A 19377-nucleotide genomic window follows, 5' to 3' on the forward strand; every position below is an offset into this window, starting at 1 on the left:
CCGTCATAGGACCCAAAGAAAAAGGCATTTCTCTCTGTGTGATTATTTCATGCTGCCCAGTTCACCTGGAGTGACCCTGAGTGTTCAGTTGCGAAACTCGACATAAAGCAATATGTGATTAAAGTAAGACGACTGCTAAGGATTATGTAAGATTGCTTTGCTTTTTTCCCTCCAAGTGAGTTCTGCTGCAGATACACAATTTTGTTTCCAGGTTGTTTGAAGTCAGAGGAATCCTCCTTGGGCCACCTGCTGATATACCTGTGTCTCCTGCAACTTTGAACTGATCTTCCTCTGTCTGTAAAACAAGGTTTAAGTTTCCTACCTAATCACCAAGAACTGTCAGCCCTAATATTTGCTAGGCCCAGAACTTCTCATCATGGACTCCCTCAGGGAAAGTACTGGTAGGGACATGTGTGGTCCAGAGAGGCCAAACCTCAGCCAGGCCACACAGCAGAAGTTGTCCAGTTTGTGACTCTGCTTTGTATGACACCAGCACATGTACATTTGCCCTCGCAGAAGAAAGTTCTCCCAGTCCCTCCCAAAACTTGTTAAAAATTACTTCCCTAAGTTCTATATGCTCTTAAATCAATCGAGTTAGTTTCCTACTGTGTCAACCATACCAGTTTAACACTTTTTGTAAACATTTTTTTTAGTTGTAGTTGGACACAATACTTTTATTTTATTTATTTGTATGTGGGATCGAACCCAGGTCCTCACTTGTGCTAGATGAGCACTCTACCGCTGAGCCACAACCCCAGACCCACAGTTTAACACTTTGATACTTTCAGCCTGGCTTTCTTGGAGGTCACAGAACTTCCAAGCATCTGAGGGTGGCTGTGAAATCTATCCACAGAAAAATATGCACACCACAAATACATCAGATCCAATGTCAACAGCTCTCCACGGCCTGCCCTTGAGCTTCCTAATAGGGCCACCAACAAGGATTTGGAATTCCAAGTCCAGTGTCTGATTAGATTTTGTCATCCAAATTACTATAGTGCAGCTGGTGGGGAGCAACCCCACTGCCTCTGGTTTTGCCTGATTTTCCCATTCTGGCCTTTTATGAGAGCTGGGACGATGTCCCAAGAGAGGGCAAGTAGCAGCTGAGGCTGAGGGCAGCCCAAGGAGCAGACCTCACACAGGTATCAATTCTCCAAGGCAGACGCAGCTCATAGACATGTCTGACTGGCATAGCCAGGAACCCTGGGGTGAGTTTATTTTTGGATGGACAATGTTAGTCTCTTCTGGGTGTTTCTGGAAAGGCTCATTCATTCTTTGTTAGGTTTTGTGGATCACCTACTCTGTGCAGGACCATGTGGGTTCTTGGTGAATAAATAAATGACCACCCTTTTTGTTAACTGGACATCCACATACAGCAAAGTGAATCTAGACACAGAAAAATTCATTCACGATGATCCCAGACCCAAGTGTAAACCAACCTACAAGATAACAGGAAAGAGCTACGTGGTCCTGGGTTGGCATGGCTTTTTAATGCAACACCAAAGCCAGGATGCATGAATTAAAATTAAACATTCTGTTCTTTGAAAGAAACACTGAATTAAAAAATAAGCCATAGACTGGGAAAAAATGTTAGCCAAAGATCTATGTAAATAAACATGCAAGAGTGCCGGCAGCTCAGCAGTAAGAAAACAACTCAGTTACAACATGGGACAGAACTCAGCAGATACCACCACAGAAGATGAGGATGAGCAATCATCTGAGGGATGCTCCCAGTCATGTCACCAAGGAAGTGTCAATCAACCACAGTGACATGCCATTTCATGCTGTAAGAATGGCCTGAATCCACACAACTTGATAGCATCAAGTGCAGGCGGGGATGTGGAACAGTGAGCACACTTAGTCATCACAACTGGGAATAAAAATGTCCAGCTCTTCCAGAGGCGTGTGGCAGATTCTGTAAAAATGCAGCAATCTCACTTGGTTTTTACGTGAAGCTGAAAACTTAGGTTCACACAAAAACTTACACGTGAGCATTTGTAACAGCTTTATTCATAACTTCCTGAACTTGAAGGCAACCCATATATCCATGAGCAGGGGAGTGGGTAGACAAACGGTGGCAATCCAGATGACGGTTACCATCCAGGGCCACAAGGAAAAGCACGATCACCCAAGGGAGGACATGGAGGGACCCAACTGCTCCATACCTAGTGAGCAAAGCCACTCTGAAAAGGCTCTCACTGCCCAGTTCCAACTGCTTGACATTCTGGAAGGCAAAACCAAGAAGATCGCAGATCAGTGCTCCAAGGGGGCGGTTGCGGAGGTGATGGGGGCACATGGGGTTTTTAAGGCAGTGCTGCTAATCTGAATGATCCCATAATAATGGAGACACGGCCTCATACATTTGTCCAATCCCCAAAAATGTCCAATGCCAAGAGTAACCATCCCGTACGCTTGGACTTGGTGTGACAACGTGTCTGTGTGGGCTCCTTCATTGTAACAGATGTCCCCCTCCAGTGAGTGTGGATCCTGCAAAGGGCTACAGATGTGTAGGGGCGAGCAGTCATGGGAACTCCATCCTTTCTGCTCAAACTTGCTGTGAACCTATAATTGCTATAAAAATTTGATATGAGCCAGGTGAGGGGGTGCCTACCTGTAATCCCAGCTACTCGAGACGTAGTGGCACCCCTGCCTTCACAGAATATCTTAACTAAGCTCCTCCAGAAACCTTCATCATAATCGAGTTCAGTACTATCAGCAAAAGAGTCTCCACAAAACAAGAGTTCAGTGGAGGTGAACTTCCTATTTTGGCCTCTTGCTCTATTTTACTTGGCCACTGGCCTGGGAGAAATCAGCACTCCAGGTGCTGGCCACCCCTTTCCTAGTTTTCCATAAACATTTATCCAGTATCGTAATTTGTAAAAGTGTGTTTGCAAACGCAAAATTTGATTTAAAAAAAAAAAGTCAAATCCTTTAACAAGGCCTCTGGCCTTGAGCTGGGCTTCACAGAGATGTCTACCTTTCTAAGATATGAGAAGTTACCAGGTGGGCTCCATAGTAACAGCTGGCAGGGGAGAAGCAGCTTCCCCTTCTCAGGTGTGGTCCTTGAAGGGTTAACTTGCCGAGAACAGTGAAAGAAAAAGCTGCTTTTGTGAGAACTTTTTTTTCTGCAGACTGGGAACTTCTGAGCCCCTCCCCTTACATGCTGGGTGTAGAGTTCTGAAATTACCTGAACTAGGGGTTCAGGAGATTGATTGATTACAGTGAAAGCTGTGCCCTCTGAACCTGGCTGCAGCCAAATAAAACTGTTTCCTGCTCTCTTGTTGTCTCCTGCGTCCCTGAAATAAGGAGGCTGAGGCAGGAGGACCACAGAGTTGAGGCCAACCTGGGCAATTTCACAAGACCCTGTTTCAAAATAAAGTGTAGGGGCTGGGGACATAGCTCAGTGTAGAGTGCTTGCAAGTGCAAGAACTAGCTGGGGGGATTCCACCTCTTGGGTCCCCTTCTTCCTCTGGGAGAAGTCTTTTCTGCTGTCCTTTAATAAACTTCTAATTTCTACTCTGAAAAAAAAAAAAAAGAACTAGCTGGGTTCAACCCCCAAACCCACAAATAAATAAATGAACAAAGAGGCCTCCTTCCCTCCTGCCTGCCTACCCTCTGCACTCCTCCTTCCACCTCAGCTTCTAGAAACAACACCTCAGAAATATCCTGGAGCGAAGTCCCCCCTTCAGGAGCACTTCCTGTTTCCCAGAATTGGCGCAGCGGGCAGACAACCAGGCCCAGGGGCGTTTCCCTCTCCACTCCTGCCCGCCGCCCTTCTTCCCAGTGCCCCCGCTCATGCCTGCTGCCCTCCCCACCTTTCTCTGGCCTCTGCCCCCTGGCATCACAAAGACCAGACGCACAGGTGTGGATCTGCAGATCCCTGCCAGGCCTGGCCTCTGGCCACGGAGGGGCAGCGGGGTCTGTGGTCAGAGCCAGAGGCACAGCTCCTGGGCGGGTCTGGCTGCTCCTGGCCAGCCAAGGTCCCCACCATCGGTGGAAGAGGACTGTGCAGTGTGTGGGGCGCCCCAAAGTCTTCAGTGCGAGGTGACCTCAGTTGCAGGCAACTCCTCAAAAGCACCCTCTTGGGACTTGGCTCATGGCTACCTGTCACTTTGATAACCTTTTCTGGTTTCAGAGTGACATGTATTCCCAGAAAAGCTAGGGGCCTCTTTGGAGATAACCACCACCCACCCCTTCCTCTGTTGTCAACTTCCCCAAAGCCTGCCTTTCCCTCTCCCTGGCTCTGCCTCTCTGCTCGTGTGCCCCAGGACCCTTGCATGGGCCATTTCCATGGCCAGTCCTTCCTCAGAGATGCCTCCTGTGCTGCCCCCATCCACACTGAGACCCTTGTCACCTCCCAGTGCTCTTTGTCTGTCATTCTGGTCCCTGCCCCTAGCCAGGCTGTGCACCCAGGGGCCTCCAGTAAGAGCTTCTTGAGCAAGCCAGGGTCCGCCAGCTGGTGCCCAGTAGCCCCAGCAACCTCTGCCTAGAAGTCCCACACTAGTCCCCATCTACTGCGGCTGAGCTAGGGAGCAGGCCGGCAGGAAATACCACCTTCTGGCAAATGAACAGGGCGCCCAGCACTCGGCCAGGCCCGGCCGGGCAGCCCCACGGTGCCACCTGCCTTTGCTCCCAGGAGGCAGTAACCTACACAGGTGCACTGTGGGCACCAGCCAGGCACGTGGAGCAGCCCGCCCTGAGAGATGGCCCCTACTGCCTGAGAGTATGTGCGCAGGCACTGACCTTGGCTCCAGTTCCATAAATACCCAGGGTGCGGAGGCAGGGCCACCTGGAGGCAGGGCCACCTGGAGACAGACACTCACCATGGGGCGCCTGGGGCTGGTCGTCCTGGGCCTCGCCTGCTGCTTGGCCGGGGCAAGCGCTGCAAAGGTAAGCGAGAGCCCCGCAGAGGGGCCGGGCGCCCGGGGGCCCTCTCCTTGCTGACCCAGATCAGGAAACTGTGGGGACAGGGCCTGTAGAAGGGAGGACAGACAGAGCAGTCCCAGCAGAAACAGCCGGAACAAGAGTCCCAGCGAGCCCACCAGCCCCGGGGCTGTGGCCGCCCAGGCCCTCCCTGCCAACCCGCTCACGTGAGGCGGAGCCCCTGTGAGGCTGGACTTCAGAAAAACCACGAGCAACTGTTGGTGGGGGGCATCGGTACGACTGTCCACTGCCCGTCTGAGGTTCAGTTGCCTGGGCCCTTGGAGGTTACTGGCCAAGTCGGGCCATCCTACCTGCAGCCCCGCTGATACCCACCTCCCTGTCTCATGGAAGGGAAGGCAGGGCCCTGGGCAGACAGGCCAAGTGCCCAGCGTCACACAGCCACCACTTCTGTTCTCAGCAGGAATCCGAATCTGGGCAGTTCAAGCCAGGCTCTGGCTCCCAGGGCCACCTCCATGTCTTGCCTCCCCCCGCCCCCCACAGGGGCACTGAGCCCAGCTGGCCATGTGCAGGGCTCCTCCCGAGGTAGGGCTGCACCGGCCTTCTGGGGCATCTGCAAAATCTGCCCTTTAACTGGCTTCCCGAGGCGTGAGGAGCAAGTAAGGAGTCCCCAAGGGACACACAAAGTCAGAGAGGGCGTAGTCCCCGTCCCCAGCAGGACTCACACAGGGCCTCCAGGCCCTCACCGCACTGCCACCCCCGCCCCCCGTTCTCTGTCCATCCCTCATCCTGCCCCCAGCCCCCCGGACTCCTTCTTCCAGGTGGCCCTTCTCTACCTACTTCTGCCCCCGGGTCCTGCCCCGGAACCTGGAAGTCAGGGACCTGGCACTGGGTCCCTTCTGTCACAGAGGGGAAGTCATGATTTTTCTTGGGAGGGTTTTTGGGGTTCCTCCCACTGCTCTGGTCCCCCACGGACAGTCATCGCTCCCTATACTGCCACTTCTCTTATTCCAGGTCCCCACACCCCAAAGCCCCCACCCTGAAGCCCTCAGACCCGTCTCAACCACTCACAGTCCCCTCTGAGAGGGACTGTCTCCTCCCTGGAGCGCTGGCTTGGCCCTCTGTCTCCTCCCAGTGGCTTGGGGGGATGGAACGAGGAAGTCGGGGGGCCTGCCAGGGTGGCAGGGTGCCCAGCAGTGTCAAGAGGCTCCCTCTGGTCCACAGTCCCCGCCGGCCCCGCTCTCCCACCTGGTGTGACAGGGGTCCGGCAGCTTAGGCTTCAGACTGGGGTGCAGGCCTGCTTCCTGCCACCTAGGACCTGGCTCAGGAGAGCCAGAGAGCTGGGGCTGCCACCGCTCTCCTCACAAGGGGAGCTGCTCTGCAGGACCTGGGCCCACAGGAGGCAGCGCCCAGAGGACACAGGCTGGGCAGCCACTTGCCAGCAGGGTGACTTTAAGCAGGAAGGCCGCTGAGCCTCAGCTCCTCCGGGGCAGCAGGCAGCTGAGCCCCTACCTCCAGGACCCTGTGAGGATGGACCCCCGGAGCAGTCCTGCTGGCTGGGGTGGGATGGGGAGCTCCCTGGTGGGTCTTCCCACCATCTGGTGGTCTGCTGGCCCTGGGGGAGGCTCTGTGGTGTCCCGTCTCACAGATCAGGAAACTGAGGCTCCGGGTCTCAGCTTTGGCCAGAACCCACATGTCCACGCTGGCGGAGGGGCAACTCTGGATCTCTGGGTGAAGGGACAGGAAGCCAGGCCCTCCGGCACACTGGGCGGGGAGCGGCGGCCTGCCTTCTTGGGGCCTCCTTTGATGCTGTCTCTGGGGACCTCTGGCCCCCTGGTGCCTCTTGGTTGGCCACTCCGGATTCAGGCCAGCCAGGCCCCCGTCTGCTGACCTTGCCGCCTCTCACTCAGCTGGGTGCCGTGTACACCGAAGGAGGCTTCGTGGAAGGTGTCAACAAGAAGCTGAGCCTCCTGGGTGGCGACTCTGTCGACATCTTCAAGGGCATCCCCTTTGCCACTGCCAAGACCCTGGAGAATCCCCAGCGTCACCCTGGCTGGCAAGGTGGGCACCGTGGGTGCTGGGCCAGCCTGGGTGGGTGGTGAGGGCGCTGCCCTCCTCACGCCAGCCCCTCCCACTGCCCGCAGGGACCCTGAAGGCCAAGGACTTCAAGAAGCGATGCCTGCAGGCCACCATCACCCAGGACAACACCTACGGGGATGAAGACTGCCTCTACCTCAACATCTGGGTGCCCCAGGGCAAGAAGCAAGGTCTGCCTCTCGGCCCCCAAGGAAACCCCACATCAGAGCCCTGCCCCGGCCGTGTCTGGGGGCTGCGGGCTGAGCTCCCTGGAAACCAACACAGAGGTGGCGAGGGAGGCGCCCACCTCTGGTCCCCAGCCTGGGAGGAGGAGCCTGCTGCACAAGGGCAAGGGACTGGCTGAGGAGAGGGCTGCAGTGGCATCTGAGTCACCTGGCCTATTCCTGCATCTCAGTCTCCCGGGACCTGCCGGTGATGATCTGGATCTACGGAGGCGCATTCCTCATGGGGGCTGGCCACGGGGCCAACTTCCTCAATAACTACCTGTATGACGGGCAGGAGATAGCCACGCGTGGGAACGTCATCGTTGTCACCTTCAACTACCGCGTCGGCCCCCTGGGCTTTCTCAGCACGGGGGACGCCAACCTGCCAGGTCTGTGGGAGGCTCTGGGGTGGGTCCTGCGAGCTCTGAGTCCAGGAGGAAGATGCCCTCAGCACCCCTTGGCCCCAGAAAGACCCCACAGAAAGGCCCGAATCCCACTCCCAGAGCCAGGAAGTAAGCTGAGTGACGTAGGGAGACAGGAGGCTGCGAGAGGCCAAGTGGAGTGGGGCAGGGAAGCCCGGGGAGACCAATGACACACTGGGGCAGAGTCAGGGGTGGACACTGAAGCCACAGGACAGACAGACAACAGGAGGGACTGTGGCAGGGATGGGGGAGATGAGCAGGCCTGGCCATACTACTGCCCTTCCCTGTCCCAAGCTCCACATCCCTTCATCAAGTGTCTAGGGGCCCCGTCTGCCCCAGGATCTCAATGCCACTGAGGACAACTCCCTCCTCCCGCGTTGCTTCACCTGTTGAGCCAGCCCTGGGTGCCGGCAGCCCCCTGCCAGCCCCAGCTCAGGTCTGGACAGACTCCTCCCCTCACCCTGTCCCAGGTAACTATGGCCTTCGGGATCAGCACATGGCCATCGCCTGGGTGAAGAGGAACATTGCTGCCTTTGGGGGGGACCCCAACAACATCACCATCTTTGGAGAATCAGCGGGAGGTGCCAGCGTCTCTCTGCAGGTTGGCAGGTCCCTAAGAGGAGGGCTTTCTGCAGGGTTTGGAGGGGCAAGGGGGCGCCTGGAGTACCCTAGCTGGTGTCCTCAGCCAGGACGAGCCTGGGTGACAGGACTTCCGTATTGCAGACCCTCTCCCCCTACAACAAGGGCCTTATCCGGCGAGCCATCAGCCAGAGCGGTGTGGCCCTGAGCCCCTGGGCCATCCAGAAAGACCCACTCTTCTGGGCCAAGAAGGTAAGTGGAGGAGGGCAGGGAATGGCAGGCTCGGGCTCTGCTAGAGCCCCCGGGCACCCTCCTGCTTTCTACCCTCCGCCTGGATCGTATCCTTGCCCGCAGATTGCTCCCTACCTGGTCACTCGCCTACCTTATTCTGCCCCCAGGTTGCCAAAAAAGTGGGCTGTCCCTTGGATGACACTGCCAGGCTGGCCAGGTGTCTGAAGATCACCGACCCCCACGCCCTGACCATGGCCTACAAGGTGCCCCTGGCAGACCTGGAGTGTGAGTGGGTGCTGCTGGGGGAGAGCGGGGACCTATGGCGTGGGAGGCCACTGCTGGGCAAGGCCAAGCTCCTGGAGAGGAGAGGAAGGCACTGGGCCTGGGGCCAGGCCAGTCACTCACTGGATTGTGTCCCTAGACATCTCAGTGTCCCACTGCACCCCCTGCAGGCCTCAGGGGCTCCTGGAGGGAGGGGTCTCCTACTGTCTGTGAGTCATGGTGCCCCCTTTGAGAAGCTGATAACATGGGCCCCATGCCCCCAACAACACGTACGCGCAAGGACTCACGCACATTTTAGAGAGGTCCCCAGGTCCAGCGTCCCGTGCTCCACACCCTCTCCCTCTTCCTCCCGCAGCTCATTCAGCAAACACTGGCTGAGCATCTACAGTGCTGGGCCCTGCAGGCCCTGGCAGGGACTTCCCTGCTTGCCAGCTGGGCAGCTGGAGTCCCGCTCTCTCTCCCAAAGCAAATCTAAGGAAGCCTTACGTTTGCCTCTTTAACTACTGCGAATGCAAAACCAAAGCCAAAGAAAATCAGAGGGCTCAAATGCAAACCGACTCTTTTTCCCCCCGTTTTGGGTGTGGGGATAAACCCAGGGCCTTGTGCTTGCTAAGCATGCTCTCTACCAACAACACAGCTATCTGAAGGAGTGGAACTAAAGCCACGGCCTCGCCCTGCCCTGAACCAGCTATCGGGTTCTCTGGGTGCTGGTCGGGGTTCTGGAAGGCTGCAGACTTGCCCATGGCGGAACCCAGCCCATAGTGGGCACCTCCTCCTCCCTCACTCTCAGCTCTCGCTTGTTCCTGATTCAGGCTGAGTGAGAAGAGAGGGAGGAGAGGGGTGCCTGCCCCTGGGGCGAGAGGACGAGGCCCTGTGGCAAGGTTTGCAGACATGTTGATTGCCGCAGCTGGAGGGGTGTCACGGCATCCAGCGGTGGAGGCCAGGGATGCTGTGCCACCTCCCACCCTGCACAGGACAGCACGTCCCACAGCGAAGCGTTATCCAGTCCCAAAGTGTCCAGGTCCAGGGTTGAGAATCTCTGATAGACCAGAGAAGGAAGGAGATAGACTCAGGCTGTACAAGGCCGATGGGAGGTCCAGGAGCCCCTTGTCTCTCCACCCAGACCCCGTGCTTCACTATCTGGCCTTCATCCCGGTCATCGATGGAGACTTCATCCCTGATGACCCCGTCAACCTGTTCGCCAATGCTGCTGACACAGACTTCTTAGCAGGCACCAACAACATGGATGGCCACCTCTTTGCAGGCGTGGACTTGCCGGCCATCAACAAGAACAACCAGGACATCACAGAGTGAGCAGGGGCACAGGACCCTGGGGTCACGTGCTGGAGAACAGCTGGGGAGGCTAGCAAAGGCTCAGCAGGCGGTTGAGTGCAGGAAGTCGGTGCCAGGTTGGGGTGGTACTAGGGGAGGGTGGTTCTAGGTGGACGGTCCAGTGCCTGCTTGTTCCCTTCAGAGAGGACTTCTACAGGCTGGTCAGCGGGCTCACTGTCACCAAGGGGCTCAGGGGTGCCCAGGCCACCTTCGACATCTACACTGAGTCCTGGGCCCAGGACCCCTCCCAGGTGACCAGGAAAAAGACTGTGGTGGACCTGGAGACTGATATTCTTTTCCTGATGCCCACAGAGATCGCCCTGGCACAGCACAGAGCCAAAGCCAAGTGAGATTCTGGGAAGTGGGTGCCTTCCTGGGGGGAGGGGCCATCTAAGATGCTTCACCTTACTTCTGAGGCCTCTTTGCCGACTAAACAAATACGGTGAGCTTCTCATCAGTCAAGGCAAAAAGGGAAACAAATGTGGACACATACCTTACCTTGTCCAATCAAAAGAGAAGTGCAAATTCACGTGGAGAGGAAAAAGCCCTTTCTTGATACTAAATTACAGGAGCAAGGCGCCTCAAATATCTTATAGAGGTGAGGCATAAACATGATCGAACTGTGGAATTCATGAATTTGGGCTGCGGCTCTTCCTTCTCCAGGTGTGAATACCCCACTTTTTTCATGGGTTCGGGTGGGAATTCCCCAGCTCCTTTTCTGCTCCCCACTGGCCTCCCTCAGGGCCCACTTCCAAGTGTCCCTTCCAACCCGGCTGTCTGTCCACCCCTCAGGAGTGCCCACACCTACTTCTACCTGTTTTCCCATCCCTCTCGGATGCCCGTCTACCCCAAATGGATGGGGGCCGACCACGCTGATGACCTCCAGTATGTCTTTGGAAAGCCCTTTGCCACCCCGCTGGGCTACCGGCCCCAGGACAGGACTGTCTCCAAGGCCATGATCGCCTACTGGACCAACTTTGCCAGAAGCGGGTAAGGTGTGGGTGGAGCCAACAAGACCTCCTGCCACTGCCCCTGCCTGCCAGTGGGGAGACTTGGGCAAGTCATTTAGCCCGAGCCTCTGTGTCCCCTTCTGTACCTGAGGATAAAGCTGCCCACAGAGCCCAGGACCTCAGCCAACGCTGGGCCACAGATGGGTCTTCAGAGGACCAGGGCTATGCAGGGTGTGGACATGGAGCTGCCGGGGCTCAGACCTGCAGCCTCCCGGGAGCCCTCCGACTGCCCAGCCTCTTCTCACTCTGCAGGGACCCCAACATGGGCCACTCGGCCGTGCCCACACATTGGTACCCCTACACCCTGGAGGACGGCAGCTACCTGGAGATCACCAAGAAGCTGGACAGCAGTTCCATGAAGCAGCACCTGAGGGCCAACTACCTGCAGTACTGGACGCAGACCTACCGGGCACTGCCCACAGTGGTGGGTGAGGGGGCCACCCCAGGGGCCCCTGCCAATGACTCCCTGGCCCCCCCACTCCCCCCCACCAACGACTCCCTGGCCCCCCCACTCCCCCCCGCCAACGACTCCCTGGCCCCCCCACTCCCACCTGCCAACGACTCCCGTCCCCCCTTATTCCCACCCACCAACGACTCCAGTCCCCCCTTATTCCCACCCACCAACGACTCCCGTCCCCCCTTATTCCCACCCGCCAACGACTCCCTGGCCCCCCCACTCCCACCCACCAACGACTCCCGTCCCCCCCTATTCCCACCCGCCAACGACTCCCGTCCCCCCCTATTCCCACCCGCCAACGACTCCCGTCCCCCCCTATTCCCACCCGCCAACGACTCCCGTCCCCCCCTATTCCCACCCGCCAACGACTCCCGTCCCCCCCTATTCCCACCCGCCAACGACTCCCGTCCCCCCCTATTCCCACCCGCCAACGACTCCAGTCCCCCCTTATTCCCACCCACCAACGACTCCCGTCCCCCCTTATTCCCACCCGCCAACGACTCCCTGGCCCCCCCACTCCCACCCACCAACGACTCCCGTCCCCCCCTATTCCCACCCGCCAACGACTCCCGTCCCCCCCTATTCCCACCCGCCAACGACTCCCATCCCCCCCTATTCCCACCCGCCAACGACTCCCGTCCCCCCCTATTCCCACCCGCCAACGACTCCCGTCCCCCCCTATTCCCACCCGCCAACGACTCCCGTCCCCCCCTATTCCCACCCGCCAACGACTCCCTGGCCCTCCCAGTACCCCCTGTGGACCAGTCCCAGGGCCCCCAGCTCCCGTGGATGACCCCAGACTGTAGCAGCACCTCCCGTGGACAATCCCGAGGGGGCTCAGATTCCTGTAGTCACTGACTCCTTTCTTCTGTGTTTCAGGAGCCTCAGCCCCATGAGGCCACAAGGGTGGGACCCCAGGGTCCACCTCCTCTCTTGAGCTCTTTTGAATAAAACAGCATCGCTTTTGTCTGGTGTCTGTCTTTGCTTCAAGATTAAAGGGAGGAGGGGCTGTCAGTCGTCCTTAATAGCAACAGGCATTTGGTCTAATGCTATAGGTCATCTGGGTCAGGTGCCAGGCTGCAGAATGTTTAAAGTCTGATCTTCATTTTAGAGAAGGGACAGGGGCGGGGTGGAGTATGGGGGTCTTTTGCAGGCAGGAATCGGCACCCAGTCCTGGTAAACCAGCTCTCAGCATCCCGGGAGCCCCAGCCAGGGTAAGCCCTGAAGGCACCTGGCAGAGGGCCCAACTGTCTGGGGCCCTTTGGGTCCAATCAGTGGTGCACGGGGTGGCGGGTGCTGGGACTGACTTGTGGGTGGCAGGGTGCGTGGAAGGCCACTGTGGCCTTAAGCGGCACGTTGCCATTCTCCCCAAACACAAAACAGCAGGGACAGGAGTTTGGGGGTCTGGAGCAAGGATTCCAGAGGATTGTCATGGGACTGAGGGACCGAGGAGGCAAGTCCCTCGCCACGGGCTGGTCCTCTTCCTGGGGGACTTCCTCGCCACCTTGTAAGCCCGACTGTGCCACTTCCCCTACCTGGTGCTGAATTCCACAAGTTCCTATTTGGTGATCAGAGAAAGCCAGCAAGACAAGTGTCAAATGTCCTGCTTCGTCCTGCACTGTAGGAGGGCAGCCGCATGGGTCAGGAACGGTGGTCCTTGCAAGTGCGGTTGTTATTATTATTATCACTTTTTGAGCTGGCATCTCACTGCATTGCTCAGCCTGGTCTCAAATACAAGGGCTCCATCAATCCTCCTACCTCACTCCAGAGGACTGAAGTGCACACCGCACACCAAGCCACAAAAGTTCTATTCGGGAGAAGGGTTATGTGGCTTTAATCCACCCACACGGTTAGCAACCATCACACTACTGGTTCCAAAATTCTTCATCAGCCCCAATAGAAGCTCTGTGGCCACTGACCATGAGCTCACCCGTTCCCCACTCCCACGGCCTGGAACTTCCACTCTGCTTTCTGTCCCCATGAGTCCGCCTATTCCAGATGTTTCTTCAAGGCCATCACAATGTTCTGGGGTTCGTCCTTGCTGTGGCGCTGTGGCCTGGGGGGCCCTCCGTTCCTGGGTGTGGCTGGACCACCTGCCCTTGGAGGCTGCTGGGGCATAAAGGTGCCCAGGACTCCCGTGGGCCTCCTCATCTCTGCCCAGTGGGCACTGGTGTCCCGTGTGTGTTCCCGTCCCGCTGAGTGATCCAAGTCCTCCCCTTTTCTTCTTTGTTAACCTAGCTAAAGGTCTGTTGATGTCATTGTTCCTTTTGAAGAACCAACTTTTGGTTTCACTGAGATTCTCTGTGGCTCTTCTCTTTTCTGTCTCTGGTTAATCTTCATTATTTCCCTTCTTTTGTAGCTTTGGATTTAGGGGTCTTTGTTTTTGTTCTAAGCCATACTGTTTTGCAGTTGATTTTATGATTTTAGATTTTTTTTTTTTGTAGCAGGGATTGAACCCAAGGCCACCTAGCCACTGAGCCACATCCCCAGCCCCTTTTATTTTTTAACACAGAATCTCACTAAGTTGCTTAGAGCCTCATTAAGTTGCTGAGACTGACCTCAAATTTGTGATCCTCCTGCCTCAGCCTCCTGAGCTGCTGGGTTTCACCTAGCTTGAGATCTTTTTCTTTTCTTTCTTTTCTTTTTTTTTTTTTTCCGTCTTTTTGGTACCAAGGGTTGAACCCAAGGGCACATACTTAAGCACTAAACCACATCCCTAGCCTATTTTTTTTTTTAAATTTTAGAGACAGGGTCTCACTACACTGCTGAGGCAGCCTTAAATTTGTAATCTTCTTGCCTCAGCCTCCTGGGTCACTGGGATCACAGGTGTGGGCACTGCAGCTCGTTTAGATCTTTCCTTTTTTACCGTGGGTGTTCACAGCTCTCCATTCCCTCTGAGCAGTGCTTTCGTGTGTTTTGTTTTCCTACTTGCAGGATATTATGGGTTCCCCATGATCCCGTCTTTGACCCGCTGGCTGGTTGTTTACAGGTGTGTTGTCTGAATTCTACAGATTCACCATCAGCCCAGCTCCTTCTGCCGTTGACTTCTCGTTTCTCCCACTCAACTTGGAAACAGACTCGGCATGCGTCAATCCTTTGGATGTACCCGCTGTTCCTGGCCTCACACACGTGTCTGTCCACATGCACCCTCTGCCGCCGCTTAGGTCCTCTAACGGTTAGGGTTCGGCATCTTGCTCAAGACCTCTGTTCCTCATCCACCTCTGGTTGGCTCTTCTATTCAATATTGAAAGTGAGGCATTGAAGTCTCCCAGTCTGGATTTCTCCCTTCAATTATGTCCATTTTGCCTCTTATATTTTGTGCATGTTATTAGTTGTGCATGTTTCAATTTTATCTTCTTGATGAAACTTCTATCGGTATATACAGACCTTCCTTGTCTACTGCTACTTTCTGACATAAAATTTTACCTGATATTATAGCTGTTATTAAAATAAACTATTATTATGGAATATTTTTTCCTATCTTTGTGTCAAAGTGAGTTTCTTTGAATACAGCATGCTTTTCTTTTAAAGCTCATTCTGCCCATCTCTGCCCTTTAGAGAATTTAACCCATTTATATTTACAGCAAGTATTGAGAGGGAAGGTCTCACTTCTGCCATTTAGCTATTTTTTTTTCTGTATGTCTAATATGGTCTTTGCTCAGTTCCTCAAATACTGCTTTTTATGGACTTATTTATTTATTTGTGGTGCTGGGAATTGAACCTACGGTCTCTGGCATACCAGGCGAATGCTCTACCACTGACCTACATCCCCAGTCCCTTCAGTTTTCTGTTTTTGTAATTAACAGGCAAAGTATTCTAATGTGTATGTATTTTTTTTTTTTTTTTTTGTAGTGTGTCTTTTGTTTCTCCTTTTCCTTTACTTCTTTTAGTCATTTTCCTAGTGGTTATCTTTGGGATTACAATTGATTTCTAACCATTTCTTCAATACCAACTCAGTGTCAGCAGTACACAAATCCTCATCGATTTCCATTCTTCCCCTTATATCGTTATTGTCATGGACTACATATCTACGTCTACTCACATGGATTCATAATCAGTCTGATGACTTCTGCTTTTAAATCACATATAAAGGAAGAGTTAAGGCCGAGGGCAATCCTGCTGTCTTTTCTGGTCACCTATTGGTGGCTTCTGCCGGCTCTTTATTTCTTTACATGGCTTTGGGTCACAGTCTAAGCCTTTCATTTCAGCCTGAAGGACTAAAAGCCTTTCTTGTAAGGCACCTCTTCTAACAACAGTCTTCCTTATGTGTTTTCATCTGGGAACACCTTCAATTTCTCTTCTATTCTCAAAGGATGTCTTGCTTCCTCTTTCAGCACATCTTGGTCATGTTGTTCCACTGTGTCTAGACTAAAATTGGCTGCTGACCTTACGGAGGATTCCTTGTATATGACAGATTGCTTTTTTCTTCCTACTTTCAGGATTTTCTCTTTGGACGATCTGTCTATAGTGTGTTTTGGTGTGGATCTCTTTGAATCTACAGTTTGAAACTTACTGAACTTATTAGGTATGCCTATTTACATACTCCAGCAAATTTGTGAATTTGAATAAAAGTTAATAAAAGAAATAAAGGAAAAGGAGAATCAAAATGATACACTACAAAAAACTATTCAAACACTTGGCATGCTAGTTTCCCTCATTCTTTCCTTTCTGCTCCTCATACAGAAGAATTTCAAGGGCCTTATCTTCAAGTGCACTGACTCTTTCTTCTTCCTACTTGGATGTGCTGTTGAATCCCTCCAGTGCAGTTTTTCATTTTGGTCATTATAGTTCGAAGTTTCAAACTGGCTCCTTTTTATCCTTTCTATCTCCTTATTGAATTGCCCTTTGTTCATACATAATCCACTGATTTGGGGTCCATGATTCATTGAGCTCACTGAGCATATTTAATGCAAGGATGTGCTATCTCTGGCTACTAATTCCTCAGGAATAGTTTCTATCAAAGCCTTTTGATTTTTCTTCCTGCAAGTGAACCGTATTTTCCTTTCTTCATTTGTTTTGTGATCTGGGGAAAACTGAACACTGAGTACTATGATGGGATTGCTCTGAAAAGCAGATGGTCCCTCCCCAGGAGCTGGTTCTGTGGCTTGTGGAAGGCTGTCTCCTGTTTCTACTGTGACTCTTGCAGACTGTTTTTGTGAGGACTGTATTCCGTGTTGTGTGCAGTCTGTCAGTTTCCTGTTCCTTTGTCTCTGGGGTCACCTGTGACGGAGGTTTCCTGAACTGTTGAATCTCAGCGGTGTCTTCCTTGGTCACTGTGTCTGATCGTGTTCCAAAGCAGGGGATTTCAGTAGTCCCCTCCCACCCCCAACTTGACAGTTGTTTCCCTGGAGAGACTGAATCCTGGAGCTTCCTACTCTGCCATTTTCTGTTGCAAATGCTATTTGTAGACACCAACATTTCAGAGGTTGCTCCATACTCTGTGAAACACCCCGATCTCTAGTCCTAGGAGTTCTGAGGGGCCCTCAGTACACGACCCAGCTTACTGAGATTGAGAAGAATGTGTGCCCCATGTACGCTACACACGTTGCCTTCAGCATGCCTGAGAAGAGCGGCTGGCCCTTCTTACGTCTACAAAGAATAAACTGAGAATCCCGTGAGAGTTCCTATTTCAACATGAAATGTGAAAGTCTGTCCCATTTATGTTAATACAGGCAATGAAAGAAAAAACCATAATGACCAGGTTGTAGTAGAAACAGAATTTTAATATAATATTCAAGTCTAGCATTTTCTATTTACAACAAATAAATATTGCCCCAACCCAATCAGTAAACTTTTTTTTTGCTTTTTGCTTTTTATACAAATATTCAACCCCTCCCCCTCCCCCAAGCCCTCCTTCCCCCCAACCCCGTCTCACGTGGTCTGTAAAGCCCAGGATGCGGTGGTGAATGGCACTTTCAGTGGCAGGAGATTCGACACCAATGGAGCTGTCCTCACGTGCCAGGTGAAGAGTGTGGCCCATGAGAGGGCTTCTCTCTCCGCTCCCAGGGCGGGCGGGGTGTGTGGTGGGTGACACCCTTACTCTCAGTTGGCCCTGGAGATGGACTCTTTGGTGCAGCCTGAGAAAGGCTAGAGTGGTGGGAGGAGGGGCCGGGACCCCAGGATGGTCACAGGCGAATGCCTGTAGGCACCAGGAGAGAACTGCAGTGGTCAGACCCGCTGGGTGAGGGGTGCCCTGGGGTCCCCGCGGGCACAGGTGGTAGTGACTTGCACCTGAGAAGGTGTCAGGAACTGTACAGAGGGCAGTGGCCAGGGGCAGGCAGAGCACCATGCCCACTGGCAGCGCTTCTTAGCCAACGTCAGCTAGTCCTCTGTTGCAGAGAGCAGAAGGCACCTAAGGCAGCGGGTGGTCCACGGAGGCCAGGTCAGCCTGTCAACTGGCAGGTGTCAATCCCGGCAGCAGGAGAGGTTCAGGTGAACTGGAGTCTGGGGGTGGCCTGGGCTGGCAGGTGGGTAGAAGGGGGCTGCTTGTCCTGAGCCACTCTAGTCTCTGTGCTCAGCCACTGGCCAGCCCACCCTAGGGAGATGTCCTTAGAAGATGCCCTTGGCAATCCTGAGCCCTTTCTGCTTCATGCGAGGGAGGGTGGAGCTGGCTCCGTGCTTGACCTTTGCCCCCTTGGAAAAGGTCCGCTTCTTCAGGACAAAGTCATAGTTGGCGGTAGAGTTCATGGCGTAGAACACATTGGCGTTTTCAGGGATCTTTAGTTCTGGTGAGAGAGGGGCAGAGGGGTGGTCATGGTATTCACAGGCCCCCACAGGATCCACTACCTGAGTCTCCTTTAGGACAGGCCTAAGCCACAGGCCCGAGATCCGCCAGTCCAGCTCCAGGACCACCAGGGACCCCCTGGATGCTCTCTGCCTGAAGACAGACTTTGCCGAGGCCCTGATGGGACGGGATCTTGTTTAACAAGGGCCTTGATCTCCAGAATGCCGCGGCTGGGCCTAGAGCTGGCAACGGGTCACCCCATGCCGCCCACAGAGCTGCCTTTGTGGTCCTGGCCCTTCCTAGAGCAGGCTTTGCAGACCCAGCACCTCCCCCGGGTGCTCATGACAATGGCCCCAAGGACCACAGGCCCCCTGGGCACCCCACAGGACCCAGGCTGCCAGCAAGTCCTTCCTCTGGGCCGTTTCTTGCCAGTCTCCTCTGGCCTGGAGCCTGCTCTCAATCCTGCTGGGCCGAGTCGTGGGGCTCTGACTGTAGTCTGGCCTCCCCAGGCCTCAGTCTTTTCCGTAAGGCAGGGCGCCCCCGATCCTGCGCACCAAACCAAAGTGGTGCGAGGTGCGGGGAGAGGGTCTAGAATGCGACCCACGGGGATGATGGGTGTCGCTGCTGACTGGGCTAAGGCCGGCGGGGATGTGTCCAGGGCTGCCTTGGGGCAGGCACTGTGTGGCCTGGGGCAGGAGCGGTGCTACCCCACACCCGCCATCCCGTCACTCACTGCGGTCCCCTGAGATGATCTGCAGCAGCTCATAGTCATCGGGCTCCTCCTCGTCCAGGTTGTGTTTGTCCAGGGCCTTGCGAATGACAGTGGGAGCCTTATCCTGGCTGGTCACCTGGGGCAGAGCAGGGGACAGTCCTTCAGGGCACAGGCCCTAGAGTGGCTCCCCAGAGTGCAGTGCCAGGGACCCTCCAGAGTCTCCTGTGCTCTAAGAGCAGGGGCTCACACTTTCATCCCCTCTGGTTCCCTGAGGGTGGCCTCCTTGGAAGGAAGGGTGGTCCTTCCCCGCTGTTCCTAGCCCCCTTCTCCTACAACAGAGACCGCTGTGTCCCCCATGTCCCCTGGGGAGCCGTGTGAACCCCAGGGATAACAAGATTGACACATCTGGGGAGCAGATGGCCTCTAACCCAACCCAAGAGAGCCGGG

At 54.7% G+C, this 19377-nt stretch overlaps 2 protein-coding genes across 9 annotated transcripts in view; one reads left to right on the forward strand and one right to left on the reverse strand.

Annotated features, from left to right (window-relative positions):
* The first annotated feature begins 4802 nt into the window (after window positions 1-4802).
* Window positions 4803-12461, forward strand: Cel (carboxyl ester lipase). The gene is made up of 11 exons (XM_078048544.1): window positions 4803-4890; window positions 6792-6942; window positions 7026-7148; window positions 7373-7570; window positions 8074-8204; window positions 8327-8434; window positions 8581-8698; window positions 9819-10005; window positions 10170-10373; window positions 10820-11017; window positions 11290-12461. The coding sequence occupies exons 1-11, from the start codon at window positions 4825-4827 to the stop codon at window positions 12350-12352; spliced, it is 2547 nt and encodes an 848-aa protein (XP_077904670.1). The 5' UTR covers window positions 4803-4824; the 3' UTR covers window positions 12353-12461.
* Window positions 12462-17196: 4735 nt separating this feature from the next.
* Ralgds (ral guanine nucleotide dissociation stimulator) overlaps window positions 17197-19377 on the reverse strand; it is a 41369-nt gene continuing 39188 nt past the window's right edge. For all 8 annotated transcript variants that reach the window (XM_078048537.1, XM_078048534.1, XM_078048532.1 and 5 more), the window contains 2 exons: window positions 18952-19066; window positions 17197-18219 (listed from right to left, as the gene is read on the reverse strand). In XM_078048537.1, the coding sequence (XP_077904663.1) occupies window positions 18044-18219; window positions 18952-19066 (291 nt within the window). In that variant the 3' untranslated portion in view covers window positions 17197-18043. The remainder of the gene's footprint in view (window positions 18220-18951; window positions 19067-19377) is intronic.

This window comes from Ictidomys tridecemlineatus, chromosome 4, assembly GCF_052094955.1.
Source record: "Ictidomys tridecemlineatus isolate mIctTri1 chromosome 4, mIctTri1.hap1, whole genome shotgun sequence".
NCBI lineage: Eukaryota > Metazoa > Chordata > Mammalia > Rodentia > Sciuridae > Ictidomys > Ictidomys tridecemlineatus.

Coding starts and splice junctions, on each gene's coding strand:
- Cel (XM_078048544.1), top strand. CDS start 4,825: ATGGGGCGCCTGGGGCTGGTCGTCCTGGGCCTCGCCTGCTGCTTGGCC. Junction 7,149..7,372: donor GCCCCAGGGCAAGAAGCAAG/GTCTGCCTCTCG, acceptor CCTGCATCTCAG/TCTCCCGGGACCTGCCGGTG. Junction 8,699..9,818: donor GCCCCTGGCAGACCTGGAGT/GTGAGTGGGTGC, acceptor CTCTCCACCCAG/ACCCCGTGCTTCACTATCTG.